Source organism: Sesamum indicum, linkage group LG2, assembly GCF_000512975.1.
Source record: "Sesamum indicum cultivar Zhongzhi No. 13 linkage group LG2, S_indicum_v1.0, whole genome shotgun sequence".
Taxonomy (NCBI): Eukaryota; Viridiplantae; Streptophyta; class Magnoliopsida; order Lamiales; family Pedaliaceae; genus Sesamum; species Sesamum indicum.
The window spans coordinates 4,986,102-5,008,530 of record NC_026146.1 but is presented as its reverse complement, the minus strand read 5'-3'; the positions used below and the strand labels follow the sequence as shown (position 1 = coordinate 5,008,530).

At 34.3% G+C, this 22,429-nt stretch overlaps 4 protein-coding genes across 6 annotated transcripts; 1 reads left to right on the top strand and 3 right to left on the bottom strand.

The window, feature by feature from the left end:
* LOC105180371 (metal transporter Nramp5) lies at positions 753-7,070 on the bottom strand. 2 transcript variants are annotated; one of them, XM_020691258.1, is made up of 14 exons: positions 6,931-7,070; positions 6,707-6,836; positions 6,515-6,593; positions 6,187-6,227; positions 5,992-6,070; positions 5,706-5,810; positions 5,387-5,496; positions 3,266-3,447; positions 3,034-3,103; positions 2,709-2,882; positions 2,493-2,597; positions 2,108-2,239; positions 1,820-1,915; positions 753-1,253 (listed from the first exon to the last, which is right to left on the bottom strand). In XM_020691258.1, the coding sequence occupies exons 1-14, from the start codon at positions 6,999-7,001 to the stop codon at positions 918-920; spliced, it is 1,710 nt and encodes a 569-aa protein (XP_020546917.1). In that variant the 5' UTR covers positions 7,002-7,070; the 3' UTR covers positions 753-917. The 2 variants fall into 2 exon arrangements, with proteins under 2 accessions (XP_020546917.1, XP_011102329.1); XM_011104027.2 differs by having other exon boundaries at positions 6,707-7,067.
* LOC105180362 lies at positions 10,560-11,921 on the bottom strand. Its single transcript, XM_011104017.2, has one exon. The coding sequence runs from the start codon at positions 11,393-11,395 to the stop codon at positions 10,787-10,789; it is 609 nt and encodes a 202-aa protein (XP_011102319.1). The 5' UTR covers positions 11,396-11,921; the 3' UTR covers positions 10,560-10,786.
* Positions 12,036-15,686, bottom strand: LOC105180355 (replication factor C subunit 2). 2 transcript variants are annotated; one of them, XM_020698913.1, is made up of 12 exons: positions 15,550-15,686; positions 15,353-15,431; positions 15,179-15,258; positions 14,727-14,846; positions 14,568-14,637; positions 14,416-14,489; positions 14,122-14,242; positions 13,938-14,000; positions 13,478-13,537; positions 12,822-12,947; positions 12,705-12,788; positions 12,036-12,411 (listed from the first exon to the last, which is right to left on the bottom strand). In XM_020698913.1, exons 1-12 carry the CDS (start codon positions 15,591-15,593, stop codon positions 12,307-12,309), a joined length of 1,026 nt encoding a protein of 341 aa, XP_020554572.1. In that variant the 5' UTR covers positions 15,594-15,686; the 3' UTR covers positions 12,036-12,306. The 2 variants fall into 2 exon arrangements, with proteins under 2 accessions (XP_020554572.1, XP_020554570.1); XM_020698911.1 differs by having other exon boundaries at positions 12,705-12,792; positions 12,826-12,947.
* LOC105180345 (cyclin-A1-1) lies at positions 18,529-22,423 on the top strand. Its single transcript, XM_011104007.2, has 11 exons — positions 18,529-18,820; positions 19,794-20,169; positions 20,260-20,396; positions 20,581-20,673; positions 20,771-20,904; positions 21,075-21,150; positions 21,235-21,311; positions 21,395-21,428; positions 21,515-21,664; positions 21,779-21,913; positions 22,035-22,423. The coding sequence occupies exons 1-11, from the start codon at positions 18,617-18,619 to the stop codon at positions 22,104-22,106; spliced, it is 1,488 nt and encodes a 495-aa protein (XP_011102309.1). The 5' UTR covers positions 18,529-18,616; the 3' UTR covers positions 22,107-22,423.

The window sequence follows — 22,429 nt, the reverse complement described above, 5'->3', positions numbered from 1 at the left end:
AAATACATTTTGGCCCCTGAAATATTGTTTATCATCTAACAGCCCACTAAACTAACTTTTTATATCATATAATAATTGGTTTTCAAATTTTTATTTTATTATTTTTATAACTCTTCTCTTAACATTTGGTAATTGAAATCTGATCTTTGTGTTGGTTTGAGAAATATTATATTTTTTAATTCAATTAGTCGTCATAGCATTAAAATAAAACTAGTCGTAAGCCTCATCACAACTTATCGTATTTGAATGATTATGTAACTAGTGAAACGGTGGTCCCTAACCGTGGCTTTGGAGCAAAAAGATCAATATTTTGTCTAATTAGGTGGTTTCCTCGTCCCCGAAATTGGTCCAAGCTTAATATAGATGGATCTTCGTTATGAAATCTTGACCCTTCTACTTGTCCAGGAATTATTAGAGATTCTTCTCATAAGTTTGTGATTGTGTTTTCTACATATATTGGTATGGCTGAATGTAAAATTTTGCTATAGGGAGACTATTAATTAATGTAAAATTTGAAAAGTTGAATAAATTAGTTATCTTATTGATTGAAGGATATTTTTTAAATTGTAAAAAAATTGGTGCAAGTCGTCACTTTGTATCTGTAGTACTTGTTTTCTTTATAATAGGATAGATTGTAGATTTATTAAAAATATATGCCGGAGAAATATCGACATATATGCCGGAGAAATATTCATAATTATTAAAAAATTTCAACAATGAGCATTTGATAATGCAATTATAAGAAAACATATATAGTGAGATCATCATATTATTCACTTAAACTTGAGCAAAACTTACATAAAAAAAAAAAGAGTTTCTTCAACCTCAGAGTACCACTCCTACTGCAGATGGTACAACCTTTGCTTTCCACAGATTGCCACATTTCTTGAAAGCCAAAGAAAAAAAAAATTAAAACCCTAATGGGGCAATGGAATATCAGCAAGATCCTCTCTATATGGGACATGCTCCATTTCAAGCCCACCTTCTTCTTCATGCCCATTTTCCATTCGGGTTTGGGCAACCGGGTCGAGCTTTGTGGGCTCAATGAAGGTGACAACCTTATCTTTCCGAAACATGAGATATATCACAGATACTACATACACTCCCATGAGAGGGAACACTATCATTCCTATGAACACATTCCCAACTTTTGGCAAGCTGTTGTGCATCAGCCAGTCAACAAACCCTGTGATCAGATAGTAGACGTTGATGCCTATGATCCCCAGCCCCAGTATCCAAGAAACCACGATGATCTACACCCATGAATAATAATCAATTTGATTTGATGATCATCACTTGGATTTTTTTTGCATAAGGATTTAGGGTTAATTATACTCCAACCACCTATAAAACCTAAAATTACGCTTTTTCCAAAAGAAATTTCAAAATTACACTACACCCCCTCCGAAAATGCACACCTAACCTTTAGCCTGAACTGAAAATGTTGACATCATTAAGAGAATTACACAAATTTTCAACTTTGCCTCTCATTTCAAATTTTTATGTATATTTTTGTACGTATAAGAGGATAATTGTAATTAGCATTATTATATTTTTTTTTCTTTGTAAGTACAAAATTATTACATGAGAATGTTGAATAAAAAGTAAATTAGAAATTTTACGTATTCTTTTTTTGGTAATGTCAGTATTTCTCGTCTAAATTCTAAGAAAAGTGGGTCAGATATAAATAGTGAGTTTTCAAAGGAGTGTAAATGCAATTTTAAATTCTTTTTAAAAAAATATAATTTCATATTTTTAAAAGTGAACTAAAATATAATTAACCCAGAGAATTTATTGATGGTGAGGAAATAGTACTTACATATATGGAGTTCTTGTGAGGTCCCATCTTGGTGGAGCTGCTGCTGAATTTAAGAAGTGGGATGAGCGCAAATGGGAGTTCAAATGATAGTATCATCTGCAAATTATTAGAAAGAAAAAAAAAAACTAATTAGTGATATAATTTTATGTTTCTTGATTATCGAGAAATCTTAATTGATATTGAGATTGACTGACTCAAATTTAATGAGAATATTATGAGTGAAATATACTGATTATTTAATTGATGTATAATTTAAAGAAAAATTTGACTAAATAATAGTGTACATACTGATGCTATGATGATTAGGCGACCAGCTCCGGATGACCCTCCGATGATTGAAACAATTAGACTAGGTGTTATGGCAATGCACCTTGTCATCAAATTTCTAATCCATTTTCTCATCTTTAGATCCAAGAAACCCTATATTATAAAACGGAAAATTTAGTACGTGCAGACTTAATATTTAATTATTCATATATATATATATATATATATATATATATATATATACGATCAATATATTATTCATTCTAATATTTATATCATGCATTGTATTAATACATCGTAACGCCCAGTTCATGACTGGACCATTGACATAACTTAGCATCGAGTGTAATATTATGAAATACTTTGAATAAAAATTTAAAAAAAAATGAGAATTTTTTATTAATACCTGCATGATGAACTGTCCTGCATAAGTGCCAGTAATGGTAGAGCTCTGGCCTGAGGCTAACAATGCAATGGCATAAACAGTAGAACTTGATCTGCCCAAAACATTCTGCCATACGTATATATACATCACATGAAAATATCTATTTTTAGGACAAAAATTTCATTTAATTCAAAAGTTTGAGAATTAATAATCTCAAATAGTTAACAACTATTGAACCTTGAGGAGGAAAGAGGCAGAATTGAGTGTTAAGTCGTCGCAATGATCTTTGTTTTCCGACGATAGATTATCGGCTGAGCAGACAGTTCCGGACACAGACACAACTGCGACGTTGATCAAAAATGCTACAAACAGCGCAAATCCACTCTCGATCAAGAAATACCGACAAGCATCCTGAAATTAAATAATTGAATGCAAGGTTAATAACTTGATTGATTAGACCTCGCTCTCGCTCGCTCCATACATTATGGCAGTACAGATATATAGAGTATCAAATCTTTATTTTCCCAACTCAAGTTTCCGGTAGAATTAAATCTCTACTTACGTTAATCCCACGGACCGAATTGGGAATCTTCCGCGAAAGCACCAGAGCAGAATGAAGAAAAAGATTATGCCTGTTCGGAAATAATAATAACAAAAAAATTAAGATTAATTGAAGAATTGATCATAATTATAAATCAAATACAATCCATGATCATATCTTTTTTTTTAAAAAAAATTAAAAATATAAGGTAGTGATTAATTAAAATTAAATGAACATGAGAAATAGTACATACGGCATAACAAGGGCACCAAGCAGTGCAATGGCATCACCAGTAGCAGATTTGCCACTGAGCTTAGGGATGAACATTCCTTTGATAACTTTAGTTGCTGGAGGCTTCACATAGCTGAGTTCCCCAAAAAAACATGCTGCCATTATGAACACTAAGATTGCAATCAACAGCTCCAGCTTTCTCACCTGTTCATTTTTTACTAAAATAATTATATTTTTTAAAATATATAAATAATAAGATATTATTAGGAGAAAAATCCTTCGGTGGTGAGTCTAGAAAAAATACTAACTCAACTATTACAAGAATAGTGGGTTACTTAAAACCCTTAAGATAAACCAATATACAGAGATATAAACAAATTTTAAATATAATATATATTTTACAGATCTATACATAATATTATAGAAATATATATATATATATAAAATAAAAAATGGGTTGGCTCAGAGAGCCAGATTCGAAGAGAAAAGCCCACGGTTGTAAAAGCTAGCAACCTCTCACTATTGTTCAATACCCAACAATAACCACCAGAAAATTCAGGCCACACTGACCCACTTGAAACCACAAAGGTTTCCCACACAAGAAATGGTTAACAAAGAACGTTTTAAACGTAGCAAAAGAAGGAGAAAGAGAAAGAGATATCTAAATCGGTTCCAGTAGGCCAAAAGACATGGGGGGCTTTTATAGAGGTATAGCATTAAAGATGAAGGCAGAGATAGGCGACGGAGAAGGATTTTTATGGACATGAGAATCGGTAAAGAGGAGAAAGCAGAGAAAGAGAGAAGGGGCTAGTGAAAGAACTGCAGAGGGAACGAGGGGCGGGAATAGGATGAATTAGGGTTTAGGGTTATTAGGGTATAAGTATTAGAGTTACCGGGTCGGGTAGCTGGCCAACTTAGTGAGTGGGTTGAGCTTAACTAGTGGGTTGATGGTGGAGTAGGCTAAGCCTTCCAAGTTAGAGGTTTGGGTAAAACGGGCTTGAGCTTATCAATAAGATCATGGGTTATTTTTCTCAATAAATATTAAAAGATTGAATTTAACATACATGTCATTTTAGAACAAATAATACGTGTAATAACGTAAATATTTAATATATTAACTTGTCCTATATTTTTTACTGCATATACATTAATCATTACTTATATATATATGTCTTTTTCGATAATAGAAGAACTAATATCATATTATCAAAAGAAAAAAAAAAGAATATTAGGTAAAAGTTGTGTTCTTACATTGTTTTATTGTCGTTAATTAGTTAGTTTATAGTACATTAAGTTTTAATTTTTATTAAATATCCTTTATTGGTATATAGAAGACTAAAAGAATATAAATATCTATATTTAATTTTAGAGTAAAGTGGATTCTATATGACTATTTATATAAGAAAATTGGGATTCTATACTTGAAAATATTAATTTATTATATCAACAAAGGATATATATATGAAAAAATGTCGTAAATATTTTAAAAGCATTTAAAGTTTAATATTTTAATTATTCTTAATCTAACGATTTATATATTACTCATGTGTGAATACTCTAAATTCAGGATTATTATCAATATTTTTATTTTTATTTTTATTTTTGAAGGGATGGGAGTGAGCTGATGAGCATACGTAAGTAACAAAATGTGTCGTATTTGCATATTAATTATATCATTGTTTGTTCTTCTATAATTTTATGTTGCAAAAGATTTTTAAATTTAAGTGAGTCATCAAATGGATCAACTCCATATGTCCATACAAAGTTGCAAGAGGAAGAGTTCAAATATATTAAAAGTAGAGTGGTTAAGATCAAATTAATTAGTAGATAAGTCAAAAGAATTACTATATAAAAACAAAAGGCCTTCCACACTCATAAGCGGCTGTTAATGACACTGCTGTATTAATTTCTTATAAAGTCAAGAATGCCCTTCAATCGATAAATAACTAGCTTATTTAACTTTCTAAATTTTACATTAATTGATAAATTAATTGTTTTTCTTTCTTTCTTATTTTTAATGTAATATATTGATTTAAGTTTATTTATAATATTATTTTTAATATATCTAAAGTATATAAAAAATTATTCATTATATGCACGTAGGAACAACATACCATAATTGCTAGTTAAGTATAAATCTTACCCCGTATTTCTGCAGTCCGATCAAGAGAAGAGTACTACAACCCGTGCAAAGAACACCGACCCACACTGGGATGTGGAATAGTATGTTGAGTGCAAATGCTGTCCCGATCACTGTTCCATATACATTTAAGTTCAAAAATTGATTCAATGTATTAATATTCAAATCAACGAATACGTTTAAATGAAACAAAAAAGCAACAAACTATTATAAAAGTAAACGTGCAGCCACGTTCATGAAATTCAAGCTCACAATATTTTATTTGTGAGGGTTCAATCTTATCAATCAAGCAATGACTGGTTCACAATACATGTAAAAATACCTTCAGGAATGTCAGCAGCTATGACGGCAACCTCAGCCAACACCCACAGACAGTACTTCACTAACATGGGGTACTCAGCCTTGCATAGCTCAGATAAATGTTTGCCTGATCAGCCCAATAGTTTGAATTAATTATTTTATAATGTGATTGATATATAATTTAGAAAAAATAATTATTTTATAATAAACAAATTTAATTTAAATATTTACTTATTATTAATAATATATACTACAAAGAAATATTGTATTAGATGACAAAACATTAAATGCTGGTGCATCGTACGTACCGGTGCTAACTCCAAGATTTGCTGCAAGTGATTGAATTATGAGTGCGAAGATCAATCCGATCAGGATCACCCATAGCAGCTGCACATATGACAAATTAAATTAAATTTACACAATAAAAATAAATATTGAAATAAATTATAGGACATCACATAATTATATTTTTTGGGAAAAAAAAGAATAACAATAATAATTACTTCATATCCATGGTTTGCTCCTGCTTGCAGATCAGTTTCCACTGTAATTTTTCGAGATTCATCAACATCAATTAGTCCATAAATATTTAATATATGAAAAAAAAATCAAATTAATTGAGTTTAGCTCTGTGTGTGCGTGCAAGACGGAAAATTCTAACCGGAAATAAGTTTGGCTGATTAAGAACTAATTACATGATTAGTTAAGTAATACACCGTGATTGGTGTAGAGTTGAGAGAAAGTGACAAATCAAGTGCATGACACTTATTCTGATGGATTTGATTCGGCCAAACCTGATTTGGATAAAAAATTTTGGTCCGAAGAACTTACAATTTCCAGGATCAAGGTAAGCAAGTGAGACTAAGAAACCAGGGCCAACATATGACAAGAAGTTTCTCCATCCGGGTTTCTGATTACAAGTAATTACATCCAAATTAATATGCAAATACCAAAAAACCAACTAAAATGAAATTTCAGACATGCAATATGAGACCGACGACGACAGAAACGATGATGACTTACCTCTGCAAGAACGTAGTCTTTTCCGTCAAATTCTCTGCTGCCGGCCGGTGGTGTCTCCGCCACGGAGACTATGCGGTGGTTGTTCCCACCTGCACCACTACCTTGCTGCTGCTGCAAGCTTCCCATATTTCTGGGGTGTGTGCGACTGTAAGTAGTTTTCTTACCAAAGTTAAAATAATTTGGAATGTGTGTCTTTATTTATAGTACATGAATATGAATAAAACCTGTCCAAAACACAATTCCCTCTGCTACTAGTTAAATTTATGCTGCCGTAGTCACATATGTTGTAATACATAAAATTAGGGAAATGTCAAGAACGTGAATGAAGATTGATCTAAGAGGGTTTTATTAATGTCTTTTTAAAACCAAAATTGGACAGGATTCTTGGAGTTACATTAAAAGAAATACAAATTATTGTTCAGGGTTTGTGAGATTGACATAAAAATTCAAAGGGGTCGTGGAACTTGCCGTAGGTAAATAGGATATGGAACATAAGTTGTCGTGACCGAATTTGGTTGACCAAATTAATTAGCAACTAATGTAATAAATTTAAGTGCAACTAATTTAACCACATATAATTCAACTCAAGCTAGTCATCTATATTAGGGCCATTTATTAATTTTAATACTTTCTGACCTAGTGGATGGAGTTGGATTAAATTTTAATACTTTAAATGAAAGTGAAATAGTACAAATTTACCCTTTAAAAAAATTGGACCTAGGCCCCTGCAATAAATTAATTTTGGCCTGAAATGGTAATTTGCAAAAATTATAAAGGTTGGGAGGTCATTTGTAAAAAAAAGGATGGAAAAAAAGTGCAAATGACTCAATACGTTGGGGATGTCTACATTTAATCTTTAAATTATTAATGAAAAAGTTTAAACGAGTTGTTTTTTAAGGGACAACTCAGTGGTTTGAATTTCAAGAAGATTTTTTATTTAAATTCTGAATATTTATATATTTTTAAAATTCTATAAAGTAAATAATTAAACTAGCGATCCTATAAGATTGAAAATATAATTTTATCAATTATATTTATATAAATAATAATTCCAAACCAAAACACCATCAAAATTTATCAGACGAATTGGGAATAATGGGTAATAAATTATCCACCCCCACCAGAAAGGGGAAAAAAACAAAAAAATAGGAGATATTATATTATTATTATGATATAAGAGGAAAACGATTGGTTCTTACTTTTGCCCGTAAATTATTGCTATTATTTAATAATATCGGCCGGCATTTTGATGCGTAATATGTCATTTGGTTACATATATAGAGATTATATTGCACACAAGATTTGGAGACAGTGCCACAAGTGTAAATGAGGTAATTTGTGGGGGTCAAATTAAGATTATTTTAGTATTTGGTTGTGTTGGAGAATGAATTTGACAATGGGAATTCTTTTTTTATTTTTTAAAATAATGGCTAATTAAGAGTAGAAATCAATAGCGCCATATCCTATCCCTCGTAAATTCAAAAATAGGTCGGCTTGCTTTTGGTTCCTATAATTTGATAATTTTCTAAAATAATAATCGACAACTTTCTAACTCGATCTGTGGAGAAATTAATACTCCTAATTCAAATGACACGTTTAGTTTAGCATCATTAAGACTGTAACGATCTATGTACATTACAAGTCAAAAATACTGATAATTAATTCTTGTATAATTAATTGTATTAAAATTCCATGCAATCGATTTCTTATATTACGTAAATATACTACCACGAAAACAAGTTGTAAAAAAGACTATATTAAAAGAAAAGGATTGTTGACATAGAATCTTTGTTCTACCATAAAATAAATAGATGGGGAATGTTGATTTAAGCTCTCATTATTGGAAAATATCAAAGCTAAATTACAACAAACACAGATAATGTTTTTATTACATATGGGTACGAAGATTTCAAATTAAAAAAACGTTGCTGATCAAAGTGTTGAATAAAAAACACTAGAGAGTGGCATGAATTGGGCTGCTCTCATACAATGATGCATGCAAGAATCTCTTCTTACAGCAGCCAAGAGTTTGATGGGTAGACGTCAGTTGTCCAGAACGAGTTGGCGACTCCCAAATTTTCAACTCTGATGACTACATGCATGCTGTAATTTCTTTATTTTTTTATTTGTTGAGAAATTATGATTCATCCAAGGCCCACATATTCGGATTGCTTGGTCCATAGCCATAGCCAAAATATCTCATCCGACCCGATTTCTATTTTGGTCTCTCTCATCTTCTTCCCCTTCTCTGTTCTCGATTTTCTTCTCCTTCATAAATGCCTCATGCTTCGATATCAATGTCCTACCTCCTATATATACTTCAAGTGGCGAATTTGGTCCTTTATAAACTGGCCTTAGTCGCATGGGTCTGTGTGACTAAGTCTTGGTGGCTAGATTTGAATGTTGACAACCGGTGTGTATGGTTGCCGACTTCTGTGGTTGTGGGCTTCCCTCTCCAATCTAAACTCTTTGAGTCATTTATCTCCTTTTCTGTCCTTAGTGTTGATATTCTCTGTGATTATATTTGTTAATATTCATTGTTATAGTTTTTGTAATATCAATTATATAAGGGTTTTATAATCCATTATTTTTTTGGAATAGTAAATTCAAAATTTTATATTATTTAAACTCATCACGTGTAAATAAATCTCCAACATTATTGTTGACTATTATTGGAGTTTCTTACTGAATAAGTGATGCATGTTCCATCCTGTTAGGAATTTATCCCCAAAAATGATGAGCCCCAAATGGATCGATAATTACAAAAATAATGATGGGTTTGTAAAACCCTTATACAATAATGAAATAACAAATCAACAATACAATATGAAAGCAATAAGATAAATGGCTCAGGAGCCAAACCCGGCAATCGAATGCCCAAGCTCTACCAATCGGCAACCCTCACGGTTGCAAAAACCCACAAAGCCACCAAGACACAAAGACACTTAGACCCACAAAGATCACTTAGGCTTCACTAAGAAATACACACAATACACTAAGTATTTTCACAAAAAAGATGATCTCACAAAGAAGATAATCTCACACAGGATTCACAAAGAAGATTTTGGTTTCTCTTGTTCTTGCTCGTTTGGTTCTTTCTTCTTATCAAATCAGAGGAGGAAGAATTGATTTATAGTGGTGAGAAAATTAATGGAGGAGGCGGTGGAGTGATTCCCAAAGGCCATGGGAATTGAACTTAAGAGAAACAAGAATGAAATGAAGAAGAAAGAGGAAGAAAACCGATCTGTTGGAGAGAGAGAGAAAAAGAGGAGTTTTGGGTTAAATAGATCATGGGGTCGAGTTTGTGGGTTGGGTCAACGAGTCATGGGCCGATAGCAAGGTGGGCTGCCATCCAGTGAGAGCCCATGGTGAGTTGGGCCGTGGGTCAAAAATTCAACACATTCCAGTTGGAGGACAACCCAGACCCTTCATTAATAAATGGTCTTAATGCTCTCAACTAAAACTTATATCATTTGTTTTCGATCTATCATTTTGTACTTAGACGTCTTTGTCATCCTTGTCCTTTTATCAGAACAAGAAATGGGATGTGCATAATATTTATTTATGAAAATGACAAGTTTTAAAAGACATCAAAAGGGTTTTTTCTATAAAATTTAATGTAGGCGAGCGTTCTATGTTGATTTGCATATCAGAAATTTAATTTAATGGCTTATAGTTTCAAAACTTTCTATCCCAACGAATCGTCTTTACAGAACTAAATCGTGAAGTTCATAAAGTCAGAGCAGACTAGACCTTGCACATCGGAGTATTGATTGAGTCGCAAGCCACATCAAAATCTTTAATAAAAAAAAAAAAAAAGTAGGCAATTCACATATTTTCTATCCGATACTAGTTAACCCGATTCACATAATCAATTTCCCTAATTTGAGTAAACTTATAAGATCATTAAATTAGAAATAGCATATTATAACATCATTGTTGGTATTTTAACAGCTGAAAAACCCACTTAACTAAATAACATCAAGTGGGTTGGTTGAAGTTTCTGATATTCAAACCAGCCACATTAAGCAGTGGCGTCATTGTAATATGAACGACTTCGATTATATATTATTTTAGATCCTAAAATAACCCGAAGGCTGCCCAATCTGCATCCACCACGGGTCGGGGCGAAGACTGGTAGGAAGCAAACGAAGACGACAATGGAGAAACTGACTTCCGACTTGAAACGGACCACCGGGATGACATTGGGGTGTCGAGATCCGAATAGTACTCGGGTTCGGATCTTGATACTGCGTTGACACTCTTCTTTGCATTCTTTCGCTTCGCCAAAGGCGTAGGAAAGCACCCGACTGAGGAGACAACATCGGACCGGGCCAGTCCCGGAAGGCCAAAACGATGGGAATGTGAACGCGGGGATGACCGCAAAGATCGGGTTCGGGCCTCCATGGGAGGGTGGAAGTAGAACCCGGCTGGTGGGGGCTTGAGTCTTCGTGGGGTTTCTGGAAATGTGCTGTTGTGAATGCTTACGGGCACAGCGGACTGGTTTTGTTGCAAGTGCCGCTTCCACTGATGGCGCGGCTTTCGGAATTCGAATTCAAAGTGGTGATCGTCATTACCTGTCGATGGTGGTTGTGGGTTATGGAGCTTGGGAACACCGGGTCGGATCTCCCACTTGAACGGAACAGCTCCTGGTTTCTTGAAAGAATCATCAATTGATTCAATTTTCATGATCTGAGGCTGAGTTTAAGAGAAATAAGAAGAACCCGAAATGCTGCTTGAAGAGGAAGTTGGTCTTGTATGTGAAGTATTAATAGAGTTTGTTGTTTGAATTAATGGATAAATCTTAGCTTGATCAAAGGCGTGGGAGGTGGGGTTGGTGGGCCTGCGTTAGAGTTTTGAAAATTGGAGTCAAAAAAATTTGCTGCATAATAAGGATAGAAATGTATAAACTGGGAAGACAGTGAGACAAAACATGTGGGGGATGTTGAAGTGAACTCATGAAAATATGCCATCTAAATGGTGATATTCTTTGTAGGGACAGAAGAAGAAATGGCATCCTGAAAAAAAGAAGTCTCATGAGTTGTTGCAAGGCAAAATAATTAAGCATATCATGCTGGGATTTCATTAGTGTTTATCAAGTCAAATGTAAAATCATACCAAGAGTGCCATGCACAACATAATTCTCAATTTAATTTCTTTCCAAGTAAGAGGAAAATCAAAAGATCCGCACTCTCTACGCTAACGCCTTGTGTTTTGTATCCAATTGCATGAGATGAGTTCCCCTTTTTCTTCTGTTTTTTTTTTTTTTTTTTTTGCTAATGTACTCTGGCAAAATACAAAAATCTAGCATTACATTTTTCCAGCCTTGTTCAAGATAGACATTGCACAAAGCATACGTGCCTCTAGCACAGGAGCATGAAACGGCAACAATGGCTTGTAGAAGGTTGGCAACAGCTTAATACATTGTCAATGTACATAACAGAATCTGCACATGCATATGAAATTTGTAGCTTAAGCAATACCGAGCATGAAAGAAATTCATGATTACACAGGAAACTAAATGGATTTTCCAGCATAAATTCCTTGACCATTTGTTTCTTGGAGTAGGAATTTGACAACATCCTCAATGACCTGCATGTCTAGCTCCCAAAGGAAAATTCTTGTGGCATATTACTAATTGCACGTATGATATTGCTAGCCACATCCAACAGTTGCAAATACTCATCTGCTCCATCTACAAGACACTGCAAACGTCCCACAAGGGAAAATAAATTACTTCTTCCTCCAACTTAAACCACTTCTGGATTTGAGCTACTGGACGAGAAAAAGATACAATGGCAACAAGAGATCTAGCAATGTTTGTAGGCATGAAGTACCATTCAGATTATAAAATAATGGAATGCCTAATTGACCGAAAGCATATTGTTGGTTTTTTTGGTTTTGGAAACTTTGCTTTCCTTTACTGTGCAATAGCATCACAAGCATTGGACTCACAATACATGCTAAAATGTACAAACACCAAAACAGACTTCCTCACCTTGTCTGCCTCAGCAAATTTCTTGCATATTTTTGCTTTCTGCACATCTGATAAATCTTCTGATTCAACAACTACATCATATAACTGAAATGCGAACCAAGTTAACACTCAGCACAGCTGAGAAAGCATCTGAGAAACTGGATATCCTTCAGCAATTACATTTTTTACTTCCTTGTCTGCCACGTCAAAATTACCACTTCTGCAAGCAGAAAAGAGAGCCTGCATAACTTCTTCAGGGATTACCTGATCATGACATGTTGTCAGGGCCTCAGAGTCGGTGCATGGGCAAGTAAATTGAGCATCTAAATGAAATAGTGTCATCCAGACAAAAAAAATAATAGAAGTTGTATTTTCTAATTATTATTTTTCAGCGTTTAGAGTTCTGGAAATGTAATTGGTTTCTGAGAACAAGTAAGATTGTATCAGCAAAAAAAAATTTTAAAACTATTCATAGCATAATTTGTTATAGAGCATAATCGCAACCATGAAGAAACCTCAACTATGGTGCAGAGACAAGTTCAGAAATTTCAAAAACTCAGGAAGAAAAATGGGAAAAAAGAATTTATGTATCAAACCAAAAATAGATATTGTTCCATAAAGGTCTATACACAAGCAAGATTGAGCAGCAACAGAGTAAAATCAAAATTTTCAGACAGAATTTTGTCTTAATACCAGGGTGTGAGAGGAATAAAGTAAATATAGAATTTGCAGTTAAGCACTTTCTGATATTAAATATAGCAAATCATCTGAAATTCTGGCACCAAAGAACTTACACCGGACACACTAATTAAATCCTTGGATGAAATTGAAGAACCAAATAAGCGAGCAGCACCCTGAAATAGACAGGAAAAGGAGATCAGACTGTCTGTGACAAAACTATGTTTAATAAAATAAGGACAAAGCCTTGATTAACTTTTGCTAATGCAACATTTGGTATACTGGAATATCCATTCTACAGAAGTAACAGTACCATCATAACTCATTTTCCTTTTATCTTTGGCTTTTTAACATTCAAGAATCTTACATAGACAATTTGAAACGAACAAACTTCTAAAGATTCAACTCTGAATTCATGCTCAGAATATAGAACCTCATAGTCACATGATGACTTATTAGCTGTGAGGTTTCATCCAGAATACGCTCCTATTTGTCCTTGTGTGAATAAAGAATCCTTTATACTCACAAACTGAAAGTTAACAAGTAAACAAATCATACATATATGATGTATCTTACTTGTAAATATGTTATAGCCCGGCGCAGATCACCTTGAGAAATAGAACTTAATGTTGAAAGAGCCTACAATAAAACAAAAGCCACGACATTATTGAATTTTAAAAGAAAGAACGGGCAAGAACTCACCCATGCATGAGGAATAATTAATTAAGGATTCGTGGAACTCAAGTATGCCAAACTATACCTCAGAATCCAAGTTAAGACCTTCCTCCTTGCAAATATATAATATGCGATTGCTCATGATTTCTTCTGTTAGTGGCTTGAACCTGAATTTCGCACACCTAGATGCAAGGGGCTCTATAATCCTAGACAAAAGAATCATTCCAAAGTCAATTCTCAAGAGAATACAAACATCAACTATGGAGTCTGGACAAGACATGTATATTTACATTTCCATTTGCAGTAATTATATCAAATCATATAGCTCGATGTTAGGACGAGTTAGATAAAGAGGAGGAGGAGAAGGAACCAAATCCACCTGCTGATGTAATTACAAATGAAGAAGAATCTTGTAACTTTGGAGTATGTCTCCATGGTGCGCCTCAAGGCATTCTGCAAATTTAGACGTCAAACCCCCATCACGGCATGTGCAAAACTAAAATAGTAAGTGCTGAAACCAAACAGACTTGCCTGAGCATCTTCAGTCATTGAATCTGCCTCGTCAAGGATTATAATTTTATAAGGTGGGCAAGGATAACCACTGTAGTGAGGAAAAAAAGCATCAAAATGAGCCCAGAGGATAATAAGATAAGCTACAAGCAAAGTACAACTCAAAAAAATGAAGAATACCCCTGGCGAGCAGAACCAACAGCAACAGCAGCAAAGTTCTTAATTTTTGTGCGGACAACATTGATTCCACGATCATCACTAGCATTCAGCTCCAGTACTCTAGACTTGTATAACTCAGGTCTATAAAAAGAATATGGTTCAATTCCGTAAGGGGAAATCCATAAACCTTGCCAAAGCTGAATAAAGTGTACCCACAATGCTAATTTTTGAAGAAAAACAGTAATCAAAGTCAGAAAAGAGTCAACACAGCTAGCCCCAGCAGTTAAATTCTGCCCTAATTTTCACGAAAATTATCTGTTAAGACCTTATATTAAGCCCAGTACACCATGAAATCATTATTATTGATGCCCACTAACTGTAATATATTGAACCAGAGATTGTAATGCAAAAGTAATATAACAACATCATGTATAATCCAATAAAAGAAAAAGAAAAAGGGGAAGACGAGTTACCCGAAAAGCTGATGAGCAATGGCAAGAGCTGTAGTTGTTTTTCCGGTGCCCGGGGGCCCATAAAATAGCATGTGCGGACACTAGAAATCAATCAAAAACAAGAAGAAATGAGAGAAAGTAAAAACACTAGGCAAAAACTGATCAAAAAATTGAAAGAAAATAGAGAAGGGTTACATTTGTTGTCTCGAGAGTATTGGTGAGAACTCGAACGACCTCATCCTGGTGGGCAACGTCCTTCACTTGCTTCGGTCGACTGCCAATTCACATTATCAGATAATTATGACAAAAGCATCGCAAAAACTTGGTGAAATTAGTAAATGAGATAAGAGAGAGAGAGAGAGAGAGAGAAAGGGATAAATTGGTTGATTTACTATTTTTCCACCCATGGCTGAGAGCTCTGCAACACTGGCGCCATTGGCGTGAGCTGAATCGAGGTTTTCCCTTCACACGGAGAGGGCTTATTTCCCGCTTCTTTGTGATGAGGAAGAAAAAGAAAATTGCTACTTAATTTGGGGTATTTTCGTTTTAGTCCCTCAAGTCTATTAAATTCCCAATATAACTGGTTGTATCATGTATGGATTTCTAAACCGGGGGTATTTTAGTCAATATATATTGCTCATCGAATATAGTTACTCTAATCTTCTTACACTTCATAAATAATATAGATATCCTTGTTTGGCACTATTAGTCACCTGACTTGTTCTTGCTGCAAAGCGCATAACACCTTATCTAGCGATCTACTTATATCTGAACATGTATGGTGATATTTCTTGTGGTAAGTGTATGGCAAAATCTGTTGTAGGTGTGATGGAGAGAGTAGCTAAACTTTCCTCATCAACGTTGGACATTGTCATTTACGAGTCATGTTAAGAATGCAGGAATGGTTTCCTCTTCATAAATATATAAGTAAATAATATAGATATATTGAGTAATTAGATGATCGACATATTCTATGCTTTTATTAAAATATAGGATATTTAGTAATCATATATTCATCTCATGCACGCAACACTAAATGTAGCATGAATTTAACATTTATCTCGCCACAATACATCCAAAATTGTGAAATTGATGGTAGAGAAATTTTACTGAGCGGTAGGTTTTCAAGTGTAGTACAAATTGACAACGATAAATAAACATTCAAACTAATTTTATGATTGCATGTACTTAGGAATAGAGAAAATTGCAATTTTGATTTCAAAATGTGGAATGGTTTGTAAAGTTAGTCACACCATTGTAATAGTAGTTTCATATTTTAAAAAAAAATATTACAGAGTTCGTCCCACACAAAGTTAATTACTTTTATTTGTTTTCTATGTTGTTCCTCAATCTTCCATAACTATAATTAAGGTCCGACTCAATTAAATTTGAATCATTTATAATTTTAAAAATAATCAATCACATAATAAGTATGATACATTTATTTTATAATTAATTTGATTCGATCAAATTTGTATTTTCGTCCTAATCAATGACTTCCCTAATTATGTGGTCGATTGATTCTCCACAAAAAATTTCAGATCATAACTTGGATTCATTAATAAAAAGTAGTAATAATAATAATAGTAAACAATAAAGTTTAAATTCATTTATGTGCATAATTTATTTTTTTTACTAAAACAAAATTATCATTACTAATATTTTCTTAAACGGTAAATACAATTTGCCAACTCGTGTTAATTAAAAAGTGCAAAAAAGGCCCATGTAAAAAAATAAAATGTAATTTACATAGGGGGTAAATTGCACTTTTATTTTTTCACAGGGGCTCTTTTGCACTTTTTCGTTAAAACAGGAGGTAAATTGTATTTAACTCTTTTCTTAAATAATTATTAGTAAAGTTGTATATGTACAAATAGGATACTATTAATAGATAACTTTAAAAGAAAATCGAATAAGCATGCTGAGGGTATTTTAGTCAATATAAATTTTATTAACCAAATACAGTTACTCTAACATTCTTACACTTAATAAACAGTATCTATGTGTTCAAAAATTAGTTGATCGACGTATACTAATAAAATGTAGCATGAATTTAATATTTATCTCACCACAATAGAATCTCAAATTTGGACACTGGTGACAGAGAAGTTTTGGTTAGTTGTACAGTTTGAAATGTAGTTCAAACAGAAAATAATAAATTAACATTCAAACTAATTTTACGATCGCAAACACAAATTTCGTATCCAGAATCAAAACACGCGAAAATTTCGTATAATATTAATAAACCCACTTTTATACGAATGTATGCATATATATATATATATATAATTCATAGTAGTTTGTTATTTTTTTTATCTCATTTAAATAATATAATGAATCTCATATTATTAAAAAAACTTAAACGTGTAACGGCGCTTCAATGTGTAACATTAATGGCAATCAGTTCATAACAAAAATACCAAATAATTTTGAGATCTTCCTTCAAATTTTTTCTTTTTTTAGATTGAATTAGTTTCCATCTAATGGTTTGAAAATCACCCTTTTTTCTCTACTCCATAGAATTTCAAGATTTTAGATATATCTGGCAAGAAAAAACTTCAACATTCAAAACATAAATGAGTTCATTTAAACTGCATTTGAACATGGATTTGATGGAATAATTTAGAGATAAGATTTTAAATTACTTTATATTAGAAGAATTTGAAATTCATTAATATTCAATAAAATACAATTCAGATTTAAAATTGAAAAATTTGAAATTTATGGGTATCCAAATACAACCTTAATAATCTCCAAGATTAGAAATTGAAATGAAAGTTTGGCTATCAGTAAGATTGCGCATCCTATGAACAAGTTTAAGGTTATAGGTTCGATCATCACTGAACGTGAGGGTGTTTTTGAACTATTGGGCCATCGGGACCTATGTACCTATCATTGAGCAATATATTATTTAATTACTTAATTTATTGAAATGTCGAGGTAATGAAAAATAAAAAGAAAAAAACAGGTGTTAGTAAGTTTAAATGAAAAATTGGGTGGCATTTGTAATTTGGAGTTGGGCACATGCTAAGCGACGAGCTCTGCTTGGGCGCAGTGAAACTGCTTTCCCAATGCACCCCACGAAGATCCGCTTCAAATTCGAATTCAAATTGACCCTCTTTCTACAACCACAGCCCCTGTTTTCTGCCCAACCAATCATATTCTATCAGCTCAGTTTCTCATTGGACTGTGACGGACGGAGCTGTCAGCTTATGACAATAGCAATTCAAAAAGACAGCTCCTGTGGGGCCCACCCCTGTCCGCTCCTAACGAATACCCAAGGCCGATCTAACGGCCCGGATCATCTCGCAATTCAAATATCGCCCCCCCCCCCCCCCCCCCTTTTGCCAGCTTCAAAAGCAACCATTAAACCCCAAAAAATATTCTTCATTTTCTTCATTCATCCACTCCATAATTCTCTGTTCAAATTTTCGGTTTCTTGCCGTTGTTTGAGCGTCAATGGCTAGTACTTCGGGGGCAAGGAGGTCGACGACGTCGTCTTTGGCGAAGCGCCATGCGTCTGCTTCCGAGAATCTTGGGAAGGTGGCGTCGTCGGCCCCCGCCGGGAAGAAACGCCCGGCGCTTGCTAATATAACTAACCAGAGGCATGGCTCCGGCCCGCTCAATTCGGGTCGAGCTTCTGTGCCCGAATCATCGAAAATTGTACGTGTAACTTGTAACTTCCTTTTTCTGGTTTTGATTTCGTAATGCAGAAACTGGGTTTTAATGGTGGCTTTTGGCATGTGTATGTGACATCTAAGAGACTAGACATGGCCGTGTATTTTCTTTTGTATTTTTGTTTTGAAACCTACGTGTGGTTATGGATTTTGAAATGTGAACTCTTTTGTTATTAAACCCTCTGAATCATATGAACTCTTTTTGTCCGATTACGTGATTCGTGGAAACTATATCAACTGTGTAGTTTGCTGTTTCCTAGTCAAATAGATGAGGTCTTTCCGGGGTCTTTTTCATTTTTTTTCCTAAATAGTATCTAGTTTTTGGGTTTGAATTCAAGTAGATTCTTGATTTCATCTGTGTGGGGGTTGAATTAATTCAAAAATTATTCCCTTTTCAAGAAAGAGTTTACGTTCTTTGATATTTTTGAAGGTTGCTTACTTTTGAGACTTGATCACTTTTTGCATTGCCATGAGGCAAGAAATGATATGGCTAAAGGATAGAATGGAATGAAAGGGGTTACAATTAAATTATTCATTGTTCTCCACTAAAATAATTTGAGAGTGAACAATAGTTCAAAAAATGAGAAAGTCAATTAAATTGTTTTGGAGGATGTACATTTATGTTAGAGCCCTGTAAGATTTTGTTAATTGGAATTTGTATACAAGGGCCTAAGCCTTATTTATCTGTATATTGTTTTTGTTGTAATAAGTTTTCATTGTTAGATTAGCGTATTTATATTTACGGCATCTTTAGTATTATATTTTGGCATTCATGATATAAGTAAGAACTTATATGACCTCAGTTCAAATATGCAACTAAATAGGGGAAATTCAGGAAAAAGCCCCTTTGGCAACACCATTTGTTTTGGTTTCAGATGCCACTTTTCTGTTTATAGAACTTGAGCTCTATGGCTATAAAAGGCAGATGTGATAATTCGTCTACAATTTGATTTCTGTAGGTGCCATGTTCTGCCAAGATCGTGAGCATCAAGAAGGGATCTTCGACCTCCATGAATGCAAGCTTCTCAGGTGCTACTCTGCCGCCGACCTCCTCTGCAAAACAGAGCATGGTTGTTCCCAGTAGAGCTACATCTCATACAAAAAGTGATGTAGTATACTCTAAGACTAGTGCCGCGCCTGATTCGTTTAGCATGGACAAGTCTCCTGATAAATCAGACTCATTCTCTGTGTCCATGGATGAATCAATGTCGACGTGTGATTCCTTGAAGAGTCCAGAGGTCGAGTATATGGATACTAATGAAATTGCAGCAGTTGATTCGATTGAGAGAAAGGCATCTAATATGCTCTGCATTTCAGAACATGAGGAAATTTCAGGTTTTGTGCTTTGATATGTGTGACAGTCCTTGTTTCGATGTCTTGATCATGGAGTTTAATGTAAACCATTTTGTTCCTGGATGCTCGCAGGGAATATATGCAAGAGAGATGTTCTTGCAACAATAGAATCAGATGACAAGATTATAGATGTTGATGACAATCTAGACGACCCGCAATTATGTCCAACCATTGCTTGTGATATTTACAAGCACTTGAGGGCGTCCGAGGTTCGAATCTTTATTTCTGCGTTAAAGCATAGACATACTTTCTTATGCTTCGGTTTGTTACCTATGCCAGTATGCCACTTTTTTTTTTTTGGCTGAAAGGGGATGTACTTGTTCTTCTAAGGACAATAATAGTTGACAGGTTTATGATGTTGTCACTGATTTGTTTGCCATGTAACATTAATAGGCAAAGAAAAGGCCAGCAACTAATTTCATGGAAAGGGTCCAAAAAGACATCAATGCCAGCATGCGAGCAATTCTCATTGATTGGCTTGTTGAGGTAACATTTCTTAGCTCCAAAATGAGCTTAGTTGTTCGTTAGTGGTGCATTTTATGTTATGTATAAAATATTGCTTGACAACAAACTTGAATGACAGGTTGCGGAGGAATACAGACTTGTTCCTGACACATTGTATCTCACTGTTAACTACATAGATCGTTATCTCTCTGGAAATGTCATGGATAGGCAGAGGTTGCAACTGCTTGGTGTGGCTTGCATGATGATTGCATCGTAAGATTCATCAGCAGTGATCTTTCCTGTATCTGCTCATTTTGCATGATTTCTTATTTTCCATTCCCTTCCCTATTCTGTTTCTTCCTGTTTCTGATCCCAGAAAAAGTGAAGTGCGTGTTGATGACTGCATAAAATAATAAGTCTGTTATACAAATTGTGCTTTGCAGAAAATATGAAGAGATTTGTGTACCTCAGGTGGAAGAATTCTGCTATATAACAGACAACACATACTTTAAGGACGAGGTATCGTTTTTCCCCTTTATTCTCCAAAATTTTTCATTAGCTTTAGTTAAAACTTCTAGATCCTAAGAAATTCATTCTTTTCAGGTTTTGCAAATGGAATCTGCTGTCTTGAATTACCTGAAATTTGAAATGACAGCACCAACGCCTAAATGTTTCTTGAGGTGATAATTTGTTTATATGCTCTTGTACCTCTTTATGATTCAGATTTTAACATTTGTTGTCTTTACATTGAAATTTTATGTAGGAGGTTTGTCCGGGCTGCACAAGGTGTTAATGAGGTATCATCTCTACTGCTAACCTCAGTTTTTTCACATGAATTGTGTTCTTTATTTTGTCTAAGCTTATGTATATTGGCTACTTGAAGGCTCCATTGTTGCAATTAGAGTGCATGGCCAACTACATAGCAGAGCTCTCTCTTCTAGAGTACAGTATGCTATGTTTTGCCCCGTCACTGATAGCAGCTTCATCAATTTTCTTGGCCAAATTTATTCTAGTACCTTCTAAGAGGCCATGGGTATGTCAACTAGATCTTCGAAACATTGTTCTTTTGATGTTTTCTGACTGTCTTTGTGATTCTTGTTATAGACAAATCTTCACAGAACAAAATTTGATTCTATTGATGATGCAGAATTCTACCCTTCAACATTACACCCTATACCAGTCCCGCGATTTACGCAATTGTGTTTTGGCATTGCACGGACTTTGCTGCAATAGTCACAATTCTAGTCTGCCTGCAATTAGGGAGAAGTACAGTCAGCACAAGGTGAGCAAATTTCTGTTGTCCACGAGCATATCATTAGATGTTGATGAGATAAGAGTTTTTTCATTTGGATGCAACCCAATATATGTGCTTGCAAACTAACACGAGTTGCTTTACGAACCAGTACAAATTTGTTGCGAAGAAATACTGTCCACCATCTGTACCTCCAGAATACTTCCACGACGAAAGCAGCTGAGGTTCTCACATTCATTTGCAGCTGTTCCAATGCTCTGTTGGAGGGGTTTTATGCACTTGATTTGCAGCTTCGCTAGCCGCTCGACTAAAGAAAGCAAGTTTTCTTTATTGGCGATTCATGCCAAAGCTAGCATGAGGGAGCATGGGGCTACAGATCAAATTTGTACGCTTGGTTTGAAATTGACCCCTTACATTCTTGTAGCAGCATCCAGTTCACTCAGTTTTAGACCTAACCATCATCAGTTCATGTATAGCTTTGCTCTAATTTTCACTCAAAGCTTTGCAAGAAATTTGTGTCTCAGATAGTTTTCTTTCTGCTGGTTC